This window comes from Bubalus bubalis, chromosome 6 (assembly GCF_019923935.1).
Source record: "Bubalus bubalis isolate 160015118507 breed Murrah chromosome 6, NDDB_SH_1, whole genome shotgun sequence".
Lineage (NCBI taxonomy): Eukaryota > Metazoa > Chordata > Mammalia > Artiodactyla > Bovidae > Bubalus > Bubalus bubalis.
The window spans coordinates 83,312,662-83,333,138 of record NC_059162.1 but is presented as its reverse complement, the minus strand read 5'-3'; the positions used below and the strand labels follow the sequence as shown (position 1 = coordinate 83,333,138).

The following is a 20,477-nucleotide window of genomic DNA, read 5'->3' as shown; positions in this document are numbered from 1 at the left end:
GAAGTACACAATTTAAAAATTTTGTGCTATATGCTTGCAAGTATTTCCCCTTCATCTATATGTATATGATGCAAAGAACTGACTCATTTGAAAAGACCCTAATGCTGGGAAAGATTGAAGGTGGGAGGAGAAGGGATGACAGAGGATGAGATGGTTGAATGGCATCACCGAATCAATGGACATGAGTTTGAGTAAACTCTGGGAGTTGGTGACGGACAGGGAGGCCTGATGTGCTGCAGTCCATGGAGTTGTAAAGAGTCAGACACAACTGAGTGACTGAACTGAACTGATATCTATATGCTGTGTGGGGCTCTTTTCTGAAAAGATTGTGCTAATTTACACTTTCAATCATGTGCAAAAATTCCTGTTTCCCTGCACCATTTTTAATACTGAATGTTCTCTATTTGCTTGTCCATTTGATAGATGAAAGAATGTCATATCTTTGCTTTAATTTGTACTTCTTAAATTATGATGTTGAATGTCTCAAAATCAAAACAATTTCTCTATAAACAGTCCCACCTGAATTTGTAATAATCCCAGATGATGGTGTTTTAAAATAAAAATCCATATAAATATAATGTAGATAGTCTGTTTATTATCCTTATTCTCCTCTATGTGCCCCCAGAAAGCAAAGCAAATAACTATAATATTTAATATATCATAATTCAATTGAGAAGATGCCTAATGTGCCTTGGAATTTTAATATGGCTTATTATTACCAGATGTCTCATTTACATTAAGTAAATATTTTTAGGAATTTTTGGAAAAGAATCATCAAGAAAGCAAGTACTGTATTCCAACCCAGTATTTATCAAATGTTTTCCATCTGCCAGGCAGAGTATTCAGTACCTAAGTTTTAGAGATAAACAAGATAAATATAAGCTTTTATCAAATAGTTTAACTTTGTGCAGAAGATAAGCCAATGTCTCTGAAAGTTTTGACTGGAGAGGACAGAGTAGCTAATTCGGACTGACTGAAGCAATAAATAAGTGTATTGCCTGTGACTGTGAAGTTGCTCAGTCGTGGCTGACTCTCTGTGACCCCACGGACTGTAGCCAACCAGGCTCCTCAGTCCATGGAATTTTCCAGGCAAGAGTACTGGAGTGGGTTGCCATTTCCTTCTCCATAGGATCTTCCCGACCCAGGGATTGAACCCGGGTCTCCCGCATTGCAGGCAGACGCTTTACCGTCTGAACCACCAGGGAAGCCCCAAAATAAGTGTATTAGCTCTCCTTAAAACGATTGCTAAGAATAAAGCTGAGCGTCAGGTCTGGCTGGTCCAGGGCCCTGGTTTTGTCATCAGAGAACCAGTTCTCCCATCTTTGTCTTTGCTCTGTCATTCAGTCTAGTTTCCTTCTGGCTATGGGATGGCTGTCCGTGGCTATTTGCATTTTACCCTCTCTTGTTAATTTGGGAGCCATGGGGACTTCTTGTGGTTCTTTTAAGATCTAGGAAGGACCTTTTCAGAAGTCTCCAAGAAACCTGTCTTGGTGCCTCATTGACAAGAACTGGACCACATACCCATTCCTGGCAGAATCATTGGCCAAAAGAATTGAGATTAGCCTTAAGACAATCAGGCCTACTCTGGGGGCAGAGAGTCATCACTGTTCAGTCACTCAGTCATGTCTGACTGTTTGTGACCCCATAGACTGCAGCACTCCAGGATTCCCTGTCTTTTACAATCTTCCAGAGACTCATCTCCATTGAGTCGGTGATCCAACTATCTCATCCTCTGTCATCCCCTTTTCCTCTTACCCTCAATCTTTCCCAGCATCAGGGTCTTTTCCAGTAAGTTGGCTCTCCCCATCAGGTGGCCAAAGTATTGGAGCTTCAGCTTCAGCATCAGTCCTTCCAGTGAGTATTCAGGGCAGAGAGTAGGGATCAGATTTCTCTTAGGTGTATCTCTGAGCCACAGATAGATATCTGAAAAATAAAAGAAAGGCCTTCTACTGGAAAGGAAGAAAAGAGGAAACCACATCCACAATATCCACTACAACAATAAAGCAAGCAACTCTGATAAAGTACACTTTTGGTGACTGTGAGTGAAGAATGACATCTTTGCCACTTTTTTTTTTTAATGTCTCATAGGATCAGAGCGGCACTGAACTGGTTAGTGGTGAGGAAGACTCCAGTCTCGAAGTCGGTCTTAAACAATCTCCTGAAAGTGAAAGCTCCAAACTGGTGAGAATCCTGGTTATTTCATCCAATGTTCCTTTTAGGGATGAATTGTTTATATTTTGGATCAGTTGTTGTGTTTACTTCTCTCTGAATCTCAATCTCTGAGACAGCGGAAGCTAATCTGTATAGCGAATGACCCATCCACATAGCGAATGACCTAAGGAACATAGCATCCTCCTGCTTTCTTGAATTGTGCTGTCTGGGACAAAAGAAGCAATCTCTCTTTTAAATCTTGTTTAAATTGGGTTTCTTTAGACTAAGGTGGTGCTGAATTAGTTCTAGAGGCAAAGAAATAGATACTAAATGTATTCCTTTGTTTATAATAAGACTTATTTAAACTTACCCAGGAGCTAGAGCATTAGGAGAGAGTCAGTTTTAGAGAACTTTCCCTCCTTATGTGTCCTACCTAATTGATATCTTGTTATTTAATACTTATGGAACTTTTGCTGTATACCATGTGCTGTGCTGTGTTCTACATGCATTTTCTGATCCTCATAGTGTAGGTGGCAATATTTTTCTTTTACACATGAGGAAAGCTTGCCTTGTTGTTGTTCAATCACTAAGTCATGTCCAACTCTTTGAGACGCTGTGGACTGTAGCCCACCAGGCTTCTCTGTCCAAGAGATTGCCCTGGCAAAAATACTGGACTGGTTTCTGTTTTCTTCTCTAGGGGATCTTCCCTGACTAAGGATTAAATGCATTTTTTCTGCCTTGGCAATAAGGACATTAATTAACTTGCCAGAGGCCAGTCACTAGTTGTCCTAGGCCTGGAGACTGATCTCATTTGGTCTGACTCCCAGCCTTTGCTCATAATCTACCTTCCTGTTTTGTAGCCTGGCACTTCCAAGGTTAGATTGCAAGTTCTCGAAAGACATGTGGGCTTTACCCCACCTCTGTTTCAAAATCTCTTACGAATCTCAAAGAATTAATCACTTGGGAGGGTCACTGTGATTTTATGATAGCATAGAATTGTTCATTTCACTTGAAGGATTTTGAAAAATCATCCATTTATCTTCTTTCAACTTTTAGAAAATATATATCAGACTGGCTTAGGGTCCATGTCCTAGAAAATGAACTGATTCAGGAGGAAGGAAAAGGACATTTAGGCAAAAGTGAAAATTATCAAGGTCCACTCTTACACAAATCCTACATGAGGCATCAGGAACAACAGATTAGGACCACTATTCTTGAGCAAGGTGTTCCAGGGTTACACTATTCCCTTTCCAAACAATAAACTGCATCTTTGCACTGAAAGGGGATGAGGAACATCAGCACATTTCAAACTCAAACTCCTTCTTTCATTTAAAAATACTATTAACTTGTTCTTTTTGACATTGTTTTTCCATAGGTAGGTTAGGGAAACGTCTTTTAAAGAAATAGGGTTTTGTAAGTGTGAGACCCTGATTTCATCCATGGAGAAGATGGTGAAAAGAATGGGAACACTTTGCTTGTTGGGAGAGGCTGATAGTCCCACAGAGGCTCAGTTGTAGGCTGCAAACAAAAGCCATCTATCATCTACCCTGTTGCCAAGAAGGCAGCACAGGCAGAGGACATGAAAGGCTGGGGGTAATTTTTAGATATTGTTTCATGCTGCATTTTAACAGAAATAAAAGCCTTCCCAAACTCGTTTACTGGTATTTATTTTTTCCTTCCCCCATGACCTCTTTTTAGTATTCTGTAATTTCTTTTTACGATTTCCAATAGAATATGCATGATCTAGTCAATTGAGGAAAGATAGCCTGAATTTGAACAACTTCTTTAGCATAAATATAAATGGCTTAGCATAAATTATTGGTTAAGATTGTGTTTAACTTGGGCTAGTTAGACCTCATCAAGTGTCAGTTTACTCATCTGAAGAATGGGAGTAATCAGGGTGAGGAAACAGATAGGCAATAAAGTATAGAGTATAGGCACATAGTTGGTGCTTAGTAAGTTCATTCATTAATTCAGAATATATTTGCCAGTTGCTACTATGTTCCAGGCAATGGAGATATAAAAGTGAACAAAATGTACCAAAAGGCCTGCATTTGTAGAGACTTATTCATGAGTAGATGGGGGAAGGGAGATAGATAATACATAAATTAGCAAATTAAATTATATCAAATTGTTGTTCTCGAGGGTAAAAATTTCATCAGGCTCAACCTAACATATCCATTATTGTCTCGTTATAAAGTACAATTGACTCTTGAAAAATGTGTTGGTTAGGGGTGCCAATCTTCTGCACAGTGGAAAATCTGTGTATAGCTTATAGTTATAAGGCCCACTGTGATTGGGGTTCCTTCAGATCTGTGGCTTAGTATTTACTTGAAAAGAAATCTGTATAAGTGGACCCACATGGTTCAAACCAATATAGTTAAAGGGTCAGCTGTATTAATAGCAGTTTCTCATCATTCGTCCATCGTTTGATTGTTTCTATTATGCGATGGTGAGAGCATCCCTGTGCTGCTGCATCATTCTAGGGTGGTTGCCCAACGTGCCTTGTCAGAAAACAGCGTGTGATCTTTATGGGCCTTGACTCCTCTCACCTTAGTTTAAGTCAGTTGGAAACAGTAAGATCTAACCCTCTAAAGGTTGGACTATTTGTTTCCTGTAGGAGCATATGTCTCATCAATCACTGCTGGCCTTTACAGGAGAAACCAGGAGAAAAACACAGGCCTTGCTCTTAAGCAGCTTACCCTCGAGCATCAGTGAAGATAGGAGAATTTGTTATCTGGAAGATCAGACCAGGCAGAAATATATTGGAGAGAGAGAGAAAAAAAATGTTACAGGGGTTCAAAAGAGGATGGAAAGCATCTCGTTCAGGGATTAGGGATGGTTTCTTAGACTCCTGGCCTTTAAGGTGAACCTTTACAGATAAGAAGGTGATTGACTGCTGAGGTTGAAGTGAGCAGGAGAGGTTCACCAGGTGAATCAAACAGCGAGGGTGGTGGAGTTAAGAGTAAAGACTAGGCTTTTGTACAGTGGGCAATAGAAGCTGAATAGTAGAATCACAGAGCTATGACTTATAATATGGATTATAGATTAATGTATTCATTATTTCATGCTCAGTGTTCAAGAAATGTCTCATTAACTACATAGATACACATATATACTAGGTGCTACCTATGAGAAATTATGCTCCAAAGGGCTATTAAATTGCTTCTCCAAGATTACCTGTTTTCAGAATTAGGACTAAGCCATGAGTCTCCATATATTCCAGTGCTTATTCCTACTCTTCAGTTATGATTTGCTTTCATCCATATCTCCATAGTCCCCAGACTCACAGCCAAGGAGTTTATAATAACTTCAGTAGATATTTGATTTCTCTAAAATATATTTTAAAGGGAAAATAGCTTGTTTTTAGACAACCGATCAGATGATGGTTTGTGAAGCATAGATTCCAATTGTGAGAGACTGGAGGCAGGGTAGTGTCTGGAATCTATTTCAGAAGTCTAGGTGAGAGCCTGTTAAGACTATTTTTTAAGCTTTTTCAAAGGAATTAAAAAAAAAAAACTATTTGTACAGAGCTTTGCAATTTGTAAAACAGTCTTTTTTATTGTTAGCTTAATTTTTTTAGTATCTAGTTTTTCAAACAAGACACTAGTTTGTGATTTTATTCAATTTTATCCCCAAAATAGCCCAATGTAAGAAGTAGGGCAGGAGTTACTTTTCCCTGACTTACAGATGAGACCTTAAGCTGCTTAGTGAAAAATCACAGAACTAGAAATTAGAAGAGCTGGGCCTCATCCTGAAGGGTCCATTTCTCTTTGGCATTTTGACATAGAAGAGCATGAATCCCTAAAATAATTGTTTTACTTTTTTGGGTATAAACTTATGTCTTTATCATGTTGGGGGTATCTGTGTTAATATACTTTTGGGTGGATAATATAACTAAATTATTAAGAGTGCAGAGATTAGAGCCATTCTACTTAGATTCAAATCCTGATTCCACCATTTACTAGCCATGTAACCGTAGGCAAATGGCTTTGCCTCTTTGTACCTCAGTTTCTGTGTCTGTAAGATGGGAGAAAGAAAATAATGGTTATTGTGAGAGTAAGGAGTTAGTAACTATAAAGTACCACAAAGAACTATGCCAGAGTACATGGAATCACTGTCTAAGAGGGAGTTGTGTTGATGATGATGATATTATGCTGATTAAAGCATTAAAGGTGAGTCAGATAAGGATTAGCTGTTCTACGTGAAGCATTAGGTGTAACTTGGAAAACTGAAGTGAATTTTTCAACCCCCAAAATGCAATCGCTGATAACAGACAGCATCTATTGAATGCCTGTGTGGCAGGCATTATTCTAAATTTGTTCACATAATAGTCCTGTGAACTTAGTACTAGTATTATCCTCATTTAAAAGATGAGAAAACTGAGGTGCTGCAGTGTTAATTAAGTAAGTTGCCTAAAGAATCACCCAGTGAAGCTAGGATCCAGGCCTGTGTGCTCTGAGGCTGGAGCCTGCACTCCAAACCACTATGCAGGACCACCTCTCAGCGAGACTCAAACGGAACAAAACCAAGTCAAGGGGCAGCAAGAGAGTTACACTGAGATCTGAACTTTGTTATTTTCACTTCCTTTTGGTCTCGATCTTGAACTCCAACAAAGAAAATTTTGGCATAGAAATAGGTAGATTCTGAAAATTACCTTTCACGTTGGTAGATGAAGTTATATAGACTTCCAAACCAATGTTGCATAAAATAAAGGAAACTAAGACTTTTCAAGAAGCTAACCTGTGCCAGGCATTTTCTTACTGGTTATTTTATTTAACCCAATGATGCACCTGTTATTAGCCCTACTCTGTGGAAAAGATACTGAGGTTAAGAGATGGCAAGTTTTTTTCCTCAGGTCTCACAGCTGGAATAATATGGTTGGGACTCAAACTCAGTTCTCTTTGCCTCTAAACCCCATCTTCTTGTCACTTTATAGTTCTCATAACCTTCCTTGGAACATCAGATATATCACTGTGTGATCTATTTTCAAGCAATAAATATTAATTGACTTTTCCAATGAGTCATCTGTTCACATCAGATGACCAAAAGACTGGAGCTTCAGCTTCAGCATCAGTCCTTCCAGTGGATATTCAGGGTTGATCTCCCTTAAGATTGCCTGGTTTGATCTCCTTGCTGCCCAAGGGACTTTCAGGAGCCTTCTCCAGCACCACAGTTCCAAGGCATCTATTCTTTGGTATTCTACCTTTTTTATGGTCGAGCTCTCACAACTGTACGTGACCACTGGGAAAACCATAGCCTTGACCATACATACCTTTGTTGGCAAAGTAATGTCTCTGTTTTTCAACACATTGTCTAGATTTGTCATAGCTTTCCTGCAATCATCTTCTGATTTCATGGCTGAAGTCACTGTCTGCAGTGATTTTGGAGCCCAAGAAGAGAAAATCTGTCACTACTTCCACCTTTTCCCCTTCTATTTGCCATGCAGTAATGGGGCTGGATGCCATGATTTAGTTTAGTTTAGTTTAGTTTTTTTTTTTTTTTTTGAGAAGGCAATGGCACCCCACTCTAGTACTCTTGCCTGGCACATCCTATGGACGGAGGAGCCTGGTAGGCTGCAGTCCATGGGGTCGCTAAGAGTAGGACACAACTGAGTGACTTCACTTTCACTTTTCACTTTCGTGCATTGGAGAAGGAAATGGCAACCCACTCCAGTGTTCTTGCCTGGAGAATCCCGTGGACAGGGGAGCCTGGTGGGCTGCCGTCTATGGGGTTGCACAGAGTTGGACACGACTGAAGTGACTTAGCAGCAGCAGCAGCAGCAGCAGCAGTTTTGTTTTTTTAATATATAGTCTTAAGCTGGCTCTTTCACTCTCCTCCTTCACCCTCATCAAGAGGCTATTTAGTTCCTCTTCACTTTCTGCCATTAGAGTGGTATCATCTGCATATCTGAGGTTGTTGATGTTTCTCCCACCTATCCTAATTCCAGCTTGTAACTCAGCCATCCCTGAGTTTCTCATGATGTGCTTAGAGTATAGGTTAAACAAACAGGGTGACAGCGGACAGCCCTGTCATACTCCTTTCTTGATCTTGAACCAGTCAGTTGTTCCATACAGGGTTCTAACTGTTGCTTCTTGACCGTCATACAGGTTTCTCAGGAGACAGGGAAGATGGTCTGGTATTGCTGTCCCTCCAAGAGCTTTTCACAGTTTATCATCATCCACACAGTCAAAAGCTTTAGTGTAGTTGATGAAACAGAGATAAATGTTTTTCTGGAATTCCCTTGCTTTCTCTATAATCCAGCAAATGTTGGCAATTTGATCTCTAGTTTCTCTTCCTTTTCTAAACCCAGCTTGGACATCTAGAAGTTCTTGGTTCACATGATGTTGAAGCCTAGCATGCAAGATTTTAAATATAACCTTACTAGCATGGGAGATGAGTGCAATTGTCTAATGGTTAGCACATTCTTTGGATCTCTAATCTTGTCTCATTCTATAGTTTTCTTCCTTGATATAAAACTAATTTACATTTTTTTTTGTTCTTGTCTGTCTCCTTCTGCACGTTGTTACAGAGACTAATAGCCAGTAAAATGATTTCAAAGTTACTTCCTTACGACAAAATAATAAAAAGACAACTCAATTGAAAGATAGGTAGGATCTAAATAGACAATTTCCCATACAAATGGCCAATAAGCACATAAAAAGATGGTCAACCTCATTAACCATTAGAGAAATGCACATCAAAAACCACTATGAGATACCACTTCATACCTGCTAGGAGACAGTAAATAAATACACAGATAATAAAGTGCTGACAAGGATTTGGAGAAGTTGGAACTCTCCTGTATTGCTTGTAGAAATGTAAAATGACACAGCCAGTTTGGAAAATGGTTTGCAGTTCCTCAAAATATTAAACAGAATTACCATGTGACCCAGCAGTTTTACCCCTAAGTATGTACCTAAGAGAAATGAAACTATATAACACAAAAAAACTTGGACACAAATGTTTACAGTAGTCTTATTAATAGTAGCCTCAAAATAGACACAACCCAAATGTCCGCAGGCTGCAAGCGTGCATGCTAAGTCACTGCAGTCATGTCCAACTCTTTGCAACCCTGTGGACTGTAGCCCACCAGGTTCCTCTGTCCATGGGATTTCTCCAGGCAAGAATACTGGAGTGGGTTGTCATACCCTCCTCCAGGGGATCTTCCCGACCCAGGTATCAAACACAGACTCTTACGTCTCCTGCATTGGCAGGCAGGGTCTTTACCACTAGTTCCACCTGGGAAGGCCTGCTATACTCACACAACGGATGCCCTTATTTAACAGTGAAAGATAAAGAGGTACTGATACATAATGCTACAATAATAAGAATCAATAGAGACAGAAAGTAAATTAGTGGTTGCCTATGTCTGAAGGATGGGTAGTGATCCTAATGGGTACAGGGATTCTTTCAGAGATTATGAAATGCTCTAAACTTCTATTTTGATGACACTTGTACGATTCTGAATGGTAAAACCATTGTATTGTACACTGTAGATGGATAAATTCTATGATACGTTAATTATGTCTCAATAAAGATGTTTTTAAAATTACAGGAGGAAGAAGAAAAGGGGAAGACAGAAGATAGACATTCCACAAACTAAAATCAAATCAGAAATTTTAAAAAATATATATTTATTGGGCTGTTCCAGGTCTTAGTTGCAGCACGCAGGATCTTTGCTTTTTGTTGTGGCATTTAGGGTGTATTTAATTGTGGCATGTGGGATCTTCACTGCAACATGCAAACTCTTAATTGTGGCATGTGGGATCTAGTTCCCTGACCAGACTGAACCCAGGCCACCTGCATTGGGAGCTTGGAGTTTTAGCCACTGGACCACCAGAGAAGTCCCTCAAATCAGAAATATTATTCTAAGCAAGCTCTAGACTGGAAATTCTGTGATTCTGTTAAATAACTGTAATATGATCCCATGCAAGAAGCTTTTCATGTATAATCTCGCCACCTTTTGGAACTTTTTGCAAGTGTTTAATAATCTGCACCCTAACAGAAGGAGCTTGACTTCTTTGTCCATCAGAATTAAAGCCTGAGTTTATTTTCGTACATTCTTGTGTTTGGCCCATTGCTGCACTCTGTGCTGGTTCCTGGGAAGATACTACTGAAGGTAAACAGAAGCAGTCTCTCTTCTTGTGATGCTTACAGTCTTCTTAGGACAGTGACATCATGTAATGTTACAAGTAGATTGAAATCTAAACATTGATCAAAGCCAAGAACAAGAGGTGTTTAGTGCTAAGAGAGCATATTATAGGGGGATTTGACCTTCCTGGGGAGGTCTCTCCCAGGGAAAACTGAACTGAGATCTGAAGGAGAAGCTGGTGCTCCCTGACAGTGGGAGAAAGAAGAAACAAAGGAGGGAGCTAGGCAACCTTAGAGCCACAGTGGGTCTGGAAAACTGACATTCTCAACATTCACGGTTGCCAGAACTGGTGAGGTGGGAACTAAACTGGAGCGGATGACAAGAACCAGGCCACTCTGATGAGATGGTCTCTCCGCTTACGGCAGTGGGAAGCCATGGGGGGCTTTGGAGGTGACTCTAAACTCTAGTGAGTGATCAGATTGGACAGCGGCCAGCATGGTTGCTGATGGGCTGGCTGGGAGTTTACTGCAGCAAAGGCAGTGGCAGTCTGGGAGAGATGGCAGCGACAGGATAGAGTCTCATATTCTGTCTTTGCAAAAATTCTAATAAAATAAACAGCAAGGTAATATATGTGTTTACCAGGTATATTCCACAGAGTTGCCAGTCAAAGAATCTGCCTTTCTTGCTCCCAGTATGCAAACCTACTGCTGTACGTGTGCTTTAAAGCTTTCCTCTGAATGCAGGTTTAAAGCTATTAAAATGGCAATTGTTACACCATCTGGGTCTTGAGAACAAGCATCATCCCAGGGCTTGGCCAGCAGCCCATGATAACCCTGCTAGGAAATGCCCCCAGCAGATGTGCCTGGCATTCCTGCCGCGTTTTATGACAGTGCTTAGCAACACTGCAATCTGCGTGTCAAGTGATCCCTGTCCTTACAGACCTGGTTCATGTCCAGCAGCATCAAGAACACTTAGATGTTTCAGAATTTTTCAAAATGTCTAGATTTTTTTCAAGCTGTCTGCAGTGTTTGTCTTTACTATTGTCTTTCATTATGAAATGTAATTTCTGATCCTTAGAACAAGAATAGACGATTGACAGGAGTATTGCAATCAACTCAAAGTGCATTCAAACTATAGTTTCTCTGTGGCAATTTTAGAATTTATAGGGTAGCAAGATGCCTGGGGAAGTATGAATTGTTTCTGAATTAACTATCATTAACCTAAATGGGCTGTGACATGGAAATTCACACTCAGCTGACAGTACATTTTACCATTTCAAGTCCCCACCAGCCAGAATAGCAGCATCTTAGGAACACTTTTTATTCTTTACCTTGATGCACTTGATCTGTATAAAATTTTCAAACATGCTTATTGAAAAATCAGTGTTGAGTGTTATAAATAATACCCATATCCCCAAATGGCCTGATAGTACTTTCTTTTGCAGATTAAAAAGATGGTCAAATATAAATCATGGGCTCTGATATCTGAACAAACATGAACTTCCCCACCAGCCTTCACTAGCTCTGACCTAGAAAGTGACTTATTCTGTCTTCATTTCTTCATTGAAAAATGGGGGTGTGGGGGGAGGAGGCTAGTCATTTTGTCCTATGAAGATCAAGTGTGACTTTGTATGTGAAACCCTTAATAATGCTTGGCATGCAGAAAGGCTCAGTAAATGTAGCTATTGTTAACACCAGGTTTTGTCTATATAAAATCTAGGTGTGCTAGAACCCACATTTTTCATACACATTTCCTGAGAATCTGTGATATGTCAAACTCTAGGAATGTAAAGATAAGATATTGTTCATCCAGGAGTTCACCACCTTAGGTCTAATGCAAAGGGGTCAAGCTGCTTGTCAGGATATATTTACATTAAAGATCCTTGTTTCTGTTTTCTACTGAAAATGGACCAGCATTCCAAGCTGCCCATCAATTATTCACTTTGAGTTTATTTCAGTCCCTACCTTTCCACCATTCTCTAACCCTAGCCTGCTTCCCATCACCTGTAAGTACCTGAGTACCTACATCATCCCCATCACCTGTGAGTACCTGAGGCTGCATCCCAGGTCTACGAGCCGTGGTCAGGCGTGTGGGCCTGGCAGAAATTGAAAGCTGAGAAATAGGCAGGAGCTGTTGGTGGAGAGCCTTGTGGACTAGGAGAAAGGGCTTGATACCTTTGAGATGTTTTTTAAAGGGAGATTATAATGATGAGATTAGCCTATTGATAAGGTCATTTTGAGCTTATGTGTGAAGAATCTGATAGAAAAGGTCAAAACTGAAGACAAAGAGTTAAAAAGCTGTTAGAGTAAAATGAGATGAAAGTTGATAGTGACCTAAACTAGGGGATCTGTTAGTGAGTGGTGATTTTCAGTAAATACAGGAGTTAGAATTGATAGGACTCAATGAGCGTGTGAATGTCAAAATTGAGGAAGAGGAGTGATGCAAGGACTCTCATATTACAGCATGGGTAGCCAACTGGCTGGGTGGTTGATGCCATTCACTGAGAAAAGAAAGAGAAGAGGAAGGGAATTCCCTGGTGGCCCAGTGGGTTAGGATTCGGCACTTTCATTGTTATGGCATCCCTGGTCCCGGAACTAAGATCCTGCATGCTGTGCAGAGTGGCCATATAAATAAGGTGAAAAAAGAAGAGGAGGAGAAGCAGGTTTGCAGGGAAAGATGATTTGTTCTGTCTTGTCTACTGAGTTTTAAGTCTCTTTGTAAGACAGAAAACTGTTATTTAATAACTATTTATTAGTACCTCTCCCTGTAATAGACACTTGAAAAGATTATCTCATTTATCCCAACAAAAGCAGTAGTAGTAATAATAATATGACCCATTTTTGCTGAGCACTTATCATTTGTTAGGAATGAACACAGTGTATTATCTCCATCCTCCCCACAATAAAGCATCATTACTTCCATTTTGCAGACCAGGGACCTGAGTATCCGAGATGCTGAGTCATTTGCTCAAAGGTTTAGGGGCAGAAAGTGCCACAGTAAGGATTCAAAGCAGTATGTGTTTGACTCATGAGCCTGACTCGTGCTACACTGCCTCTCTAAGAGGTGTCTGGTATCAACCCATGAAGAAGCTGAAGTTTAGAGAAGTCTTATTTGTCATAGAGCATGTAATCTAACTAGAACTCTAGGATCTGACCACAGTCGACTCCAAAGTCCAAGCTTTCTTCTTTATCCAGATAATACTAAAGATTTTTTAATTAGACCCACATGGATCTGTGACAGTGTTTACTGGTCAGTGGGTAATATGAAAAGTAATAACCACATGGAGAGTTCTTCATAAAGCTAAATGTATTTGATTTAAAGGACAGTCCTTTAAAACTGTGTTCTAGCTAACTTTTTAGTGTAAAAGTGGCTCTTCCTACAGGACATTATGGTGGTAATATCTGGTAGCAGTTGTGGGGAAAGGACCTGACTAAGTTGAACCCTCTGAAGTCACTGATATTTCACCATTTCTTGACTCATAAAATAGCAAATTCATATGCTCCAACCTAATATTTCTATGCTCTCAATTACTTGCCCCCCACAGAAGGTAACTCTGTAACCCCAAAATTCTTTTGAAAAATTTCTGGTCTGTGAAATCCCAAAATCTAAGAAAATCTACTTTGCTTCATTATCGTGTCCTTGAAATCAGGAATACTTTGCAAATGATTCAATGGAAGCAGACAAAGACAGAGACTAGTAAAAGCTGGCTGCGGTTTTAAACCTGGCTAACTGGGAGGTTGATGTTGTCACTAATTAAAAAAAAAAAGGAAAAGCAAAATAAAGAAACAGACTTATGGGAGAAGGTAAGGAGTTCAGTGTGGAATTTTAAAGAAATAATATACCCCTGTATCAGGTTCAGTTCATCAATTTTGACTGCTGCGCTTGATTAAAAATTATTCCTAAGTGCTTTTGAAGTGCTGGCATCTAAGATTGGAAAAAAAATAGTTTAAAATGTGTTTCTGATGATTATAGGCTTCTTCTTAAGTCTTCTGTATCCAGGCTGGAATTCTCAGGTGTAATACCGTGCTCATTTTTAAAGCAAGATCTTAAACTATTTGCTGAAAATCCATTTTTATCCCCTTTGCTCTCCATCAAGAACTTCAGGATTTCTAGTTCGGCTCTGGAAGCTGAAGCCACTGTGTGAACACTGTTTTCCGTTTCAGATCCAGGATGAAAACAGCATCTATAGCAGGAGTGTAGCGTTTCCTATAGGAGAATTTCTGTGAGTCAGCATGAGCCTCTCTTTTGTGACAGTATGCAAATTACCAATGGCAGCGCTCAAATGCATTCACGTGTGTGGCATTTTCACAGCTCATCGTACTTTATGTCTTGTATTTCTGAAAATCACTTGAGATTTGCCTACATGATACATTTCCCTGTCCTAGTAATAAAAAGACTATATCTGCAGTCAAGTCTACTTCTTGCGCGAAAGTCACAAGAGAAAACCTTTGGTCTTTTCATTCCATTCTCTTCCCCTCTGCATTGTAATGAAGATAATACAGAGAGGTGAAGTAACCTCACAAACTCAAAGACAGTAGAGATATAGATACACATTTTTAACACAGATTCACGTCTTGGACATCTGCTAGCTTTCTTTCACTCCCATCCGATTTAATGGCCTGCTGTGGAGACTTGTTACTCAACTTCAAATTTCATCTTGCCAGAAAGGAAGCTATTGCTTACCAGATATTTCTAAATTGAGAAAGTAATCTTTTTTATTTTTTTAAAGATTTTTTCTTTGATGTGGACCATTTTAAAAGTATTGAACTTGTTACAATACTGCTTCTGTTTGATCTTTTTTTATTTGTTTGTTTTTTTGGCCTCGAGGCATGTGGGAGCCTGAAGGGCTACAGTCCACAGGGTTGCACAGAGTTGGACACGACTGAAGTGACTTAGCATGAACACATGCTTATAGAATCTTAGCTCCCTGACCAGGGATCGAACCTGTACCCCTTGCATTGGAAGGCAAAGTCTTAGTCTCTGGACCACCAGGAAAGTCCTGAGAAAGTAATCTTATAATCATAATTATTTAGCAAGCATAAGGGGCCCAGAGAAGCTCTCAGTTGTGACAGCACAGAGCCCTGAACTCATACTTTCTTTCCTGTGACTGCTGCTCCATCATCTGAATCCCAGAGCTTCTCAGAAGTGTAGTGGTGTTTCTTGTCAAGTTTTCATTTCTCTGTGCGTGCATGCTCAGTTACATCAGTCGTGTCTGAGTCTTTGCAGTGCTATAGACTATGGCCAGCCAAGCTCCTCTTGTCCTTGGGATTCTCCAGGCAAGAATACTGGAGTGGGTTGTCATTTCCTCCTCCAAGTTATCTTCCCAACCTAGGGATTGAGCCTGTGTCTCCTGCATTGCAGGCAGATTCTTTACCTACTGAGCCACCTCTTGCTTGCTTGCTAAGTCGCTTCAGTCGTGTCCAACTCTGTGCAACCCCACAGACGGCAGCCCACCAGGCTCCCCCATTCCTGGGATTGTCCAGGCAAGAACACTGGAGTGAGTTGCCATTTCCTTCTCCAATGCATGAAAGTGAAAAGTGAAAGTGAAGTTGCTCAGTTGTGTCCGACTCTTAGCGACCCCATGGACTGCAGCCCACCAGGCTCCATGTCCATGGAATTTTCCAGGCAAGAGTACTGGAGTGGGGTGCCATCGCCTTCTCCGGAGCCACCTCTGGGGAAGCCTTATTAGCGAACATAATTTTAAGATCCTATAACCTAAAACTTATGTTGATTATCTTATTTTTCAAAGAAAGCAGTCAATAAGCAAGTTTGTATTGAAGTCCTGTTATATCCCCAGCACTGTGAGAGCCACAGGGCATATCCCAGTGAGCAGGACACATAGGTCTTCCCTTCAGAACTTTCAGAATTTCTGAGAATGATGGCAGCTAATGCTGTCACTGCATTTACTATGTGCTCTAAAAGGCATCATTCTAAGTGCGTGACTTCGTGTTTCATATTAGGTGAATCCTATTACTATCCCCAGTTTATAGATCAGGAAACTGAGGCTCAGAGACACACAACTAATAAGTATCACAGGCAGGATCTGAAAGTGAAGTGAAGTTTCTCAGTCATGTCTGACTCTTTGCAATCAGGCAGGATCTGAATCTGACTTTAAACAACTTGGTGTTGGTGAGTGCTATTGAAGGGGGAATTAAGATGCTGTGGGACCTTTTGCTAATGTGATTTCACTTGATCAGGTGATTAGATGAGTGAGTAGGAATTAGGGTGGGACTGATCTAGGCAAAACTTGTGTCTTTAGTCTGTTGTCTTATGCTCAGTTCACTTCATCTTCATTTAGGTACCTATTGGCTACAGGTTGTTTTTGCATAACTGAAGGCAGGGATGGTTGGAAGCAGAGGCCTGGTGCTGACAGAGGTGATTCTGCACATTTGTCTGACTCTTCTCAGCTTCAGACCTGCTTCCTCAGCACTGTGGGAGCACAGCTATTCCCAGCACCTAAGCCTCTCTGCTAGAAAGGGGCTGACTCTCTGCCTTTGGGTTCACTTTTGTTCTTGTATGGTTTGAGTGTCCACACTTGGACCAGTCATGTGGCCAGACAGACAGGCCTGTTGAGTAGCCATCTTGGGGACAGAAGTCAACCCGTTTTGGTGACTGTAAGCTGAACATCAGTCCCATTATTCTCTATCATTTAGGATGTTCCCAGTGTTGCTTTCTATGTCCACCCCTCTGAAGCTCCTGCTCTAGATCAGAGTGATTTACCTGGCCCACCAAGCATTTTGTTTTAGGAACTCATTGGCTGTGCTGAATGTGTCACTGAATGTGTCATATCAGTTTGTTTCATGAAGATCTTTCTGCTTTCCTTCCTCAGTTTTCTTACTTAGAGGTCCCCTGTGCAAAGTCAACACCGTAGAATGTCCCAGAACCTCATCTTTGAAGGTGCTAAGATCTCCCTTGGTGCTGTAGTTGGGAAATTAGTGGTGGTGGTGTTTGTTTAGTCGCTACGTCGTGTCTGACTCTTGTGACCCCGTGGACTGTAGCCCGCCAGGCTCCTCTGTCCATGGGATTCTCCAGGCAAGAATACTGGAGTGGGTTGCCATTTCCTTCTCCAGGGAAATTAATAAGTTCTAAATTCATATGTAAACATGAAGGAAAGTGACTCACCTGAGGTCAGTGTAGTGGCTAATGCCATGAGTTTTGTTTTTTGTACCCAGGCTCACAATAAGCAGGCATGGCTTGTTCTGACTTAACTCTAAAATAGAACCTCTGTGTTGAGGCTGACTCCTGGGAATCTTGTATGAGTTGTTGGGAGGAGGTGAGCCCTTTCCCTGCCCCTGTGGTTTACCCCTTGGTTAAGGCAGGGACTCTGGAGCAAGATGATCAGTTCTGACTTAGTGTATACTTCAGATTCTCAGTACTTCAGCTATGAAATGAGGATGATGAAAGTACCGAACACACAGGTCTGTTTGTACATTGACGTCTCAACGTACATGTAGCCCACCTGACTTGGTAACTGGCAACTGTGCTCCTTAGGTTCTGGTGGTTCTTTTATCCCCATCATGTGCTGGCTCCATACCTTGGACCAGAGGTTTAAGGGTAATCAGTATAAGAAATGGGACATTGTGGTGGACCAGATGCTTTTCAGAGCTCTGCTTTCATCCTTCCACACTTTTGAGGAGAAGACAAGAGAAAGGGAAGGAAACCAATACCTCTCTGGTACTTGCTACCTGCCACATACCTTCACACACATATCATTCAGTTGTAATTCAGTGTTTCCATCATTAGTTCTCTAGTATTTGTTTCACCAGATGTATACATGTCATATGTACCCACTCCAGTGTTCTTGCCTGGAGAATCCCATGGACGGGGAAGCCTGGTAGGCTACAGCCCATGGGGTCGCACAGAGTCAGACACGACTGAAGCGACTTGGCAGGCACATGTCATATGTACAAGACCCCATTAGTCTTTTCTCATACCACTGAGCAGATGCTCAAGCATATGCTGAATTCAACCTTGATCGCAACCCTTTATTTAGGTAGCAGTTACTGCATTCTTACTGTTGGGAGAAATGAAGATTTCTAAGCGCTTTGTTGTTGTTCACTCACTAAGTTGTGTCTGACTCTTTGCGACCCTATGGACTGCAGCACATCAGGCTTCCCTTCACTGTCTCCTGGAGTTTTCTCAAACTCATGTTCATTGTGTCAAGGATGCCATCCAACCTGTCTCATCCTGCGTTGACCTCTTCTCCTCTTGCCCTCAATCTCCTGCTAATAGGTAGTGGAACCAATCTGAACCCAAATTTTTTTGGCTGCTAGTCCAGTGCCCTTTCTTTTTATTTAAAAGTGCAAATGATGAGGGCAAGTTCTGAGAAATTAGTAGTACCTCTGTGGGTATGCATAGTTGCTTAGTTGTGTCTGACTCTGCAACCCCATGGACTGTAGCCCTCCAGGCTCCTTGGTCCATGTAATTTTCCAGGCAAGAATACTAGAGTGAATTGCCATTTCCTATTCCCGGGGACCTTCTTGACCCAGGGGTTGAACACACACCTCCTGCATTGGCAGGCAGATTCTCTACCACTGAGCCACCTGGGAAGCCCAGAAATGAAAGTGAAAGTGTTAGTTGTTCAGTGGTGTCGGACTCTGTGACTCCATGAACTGTAGCCTACCAGGCTCCTCTGTCCCTGGAATTTTCCAGGCAAGACTGCTGGAGTGGGTGAGTGGGTAGCCATTCCCTTCTCCAGGGTATCTTCCTGACCCAAGGGTCAAACCCGGGTCTCCTACATTGCAGGTAGATTCTTTACCATTTGAGCCACCAGGGAAGCTCCCAAGGTGAAAGTGTTAGTCATTCAATTGTGTCCGACTCTTTGCAACCCTATGGAGTGTAGCCCACCAGCCTATTCTGTCCATGGAATTCTCCAGGCAAGAATACTGGAGTGGGTTGCCATGCCCTTCTTCAGGGGATTTTCCCAACTGAGGGACTGAACCCAGGTGTCCTGCATTGCAGGCAGATTCTTTACCATCTGAGCCACTAGGGAAGTTCAGTACCTCTGTATAGTACCTCTATGTCGTATGCAAATTGGGTTTTAAAGTGTTTAGCAGGGAAGTCAGCTTCTTTGTCACATTGCTGGTTAATCTGGCTTTAAGCAAAGATAGAATTGCAGACTGCTATAGCGTTTTCAGTAGAGGCACTTTTTGCTCTTCCAAAATGTTAGATTTGCTCTTCCAGTGTTAGATTCACACTGGAAGGAATAACACCAATAGTTTCCATTTATAAGACAGTTTAGAACTCCTCTTCTGAAAATTTCCATGAGCACCATTTATTGACTTTCCAATGTCTTTCTCCTCTTTTTTCGACTGTGATCCTTTAAAGCAGAGGCCACAGGGTCACCTTCACTGTGTGTTCTTCTTTCAGGACTGGCTCTGAAATATACCCAGATGTATTCAAGGTTTAAGTTCCTGAACTTTGATTCATTCAACACTAGCCCTTTATCAAGCTCATGTTCTATTCTGCCATATGTTCAAGAAGAAAATAAGACAAAATCAATTATATTAGTATATTAACTCATGTATATGAAATCTAGAAAAATGGCACGGATGAACCTATTTGCAGGACAGGAATAGAGAAGCAAACATAGAGAACAGGCTTTGGACACAGTTTGAAGGGAGAAGGGGAGGGTGGGATATATATGTCCGACTCTTTGGGACCCCATGGACTATAGCCTGCCAGGCTCCTCCATCCATGGGATTCTCCAGACAAGAGTACTGGAGTGGGATGCCTTTCCTTTCCTTCTCCAGAGGATCTTCCTAACCCAGGGATCAAACCTGGGTCTCCTGCATTGTTGGCAGATGCTTTATTGTCTGAGCCACCAGGGAAGTCCTATATATATACACTACCATTTTTAAAATAGATAGTCAGTGGGAAGCTGCTGTATAGGCACAGGGAGCTCAACCTGGAGCTCTGTAACAACCTAGAGAGGTGGGATGGGGGTAGAGGGTAGGGGGGAGGCTCAAGAGGAGGGGACATACATATACTTGTGATTGATTCACACTGTTGTATGGCAGAAGCCACCACAATATTGTAAAGCAATTATCCCCTAGTTAAACGTTTTAAAAAATAGTGATAAAATTAATCGGTCATACTGTTAAGGGGCACCATGCTGGGGCTCAAGGAAGAATTAAAGAATGAGGTAATTTTAAAATTCATTTTGTCACATAATCTGTTTAAGAGTAAAGTTTAAAAAAAGAAAAAAGGCCAGAAATGAGGAAAAGAGTTC

General features: G+C 41.2%; 1 protein-coding gene across 4 annotated transcripts in view; it reads left to right on the top strand.

Annotated features, from left to right (window-relative positions):
- The window catches only part of PATJ (PATJ crumbs cell polarity complex component), a 382,417-nt gene that overhangs the window by 273,827 nt on the left and 88,113 nt on the right, over window positions 1-20,477 (top strand). For all 4 annotated transcript variants that reach the window (XM_025288586.3, XM_025288590.3, XM_025288587.3 and 1 more), the window contains exon 31: window positions 2,089-2,181. In XM_025288586.3, the coding sequence (XP_025144371.3) occupies window positions 2,089-2,181 (93 nt within the window). The remainder of the gene's footprint in view (window positions 1-2,088; window positions 2,182-20,477) is intronic.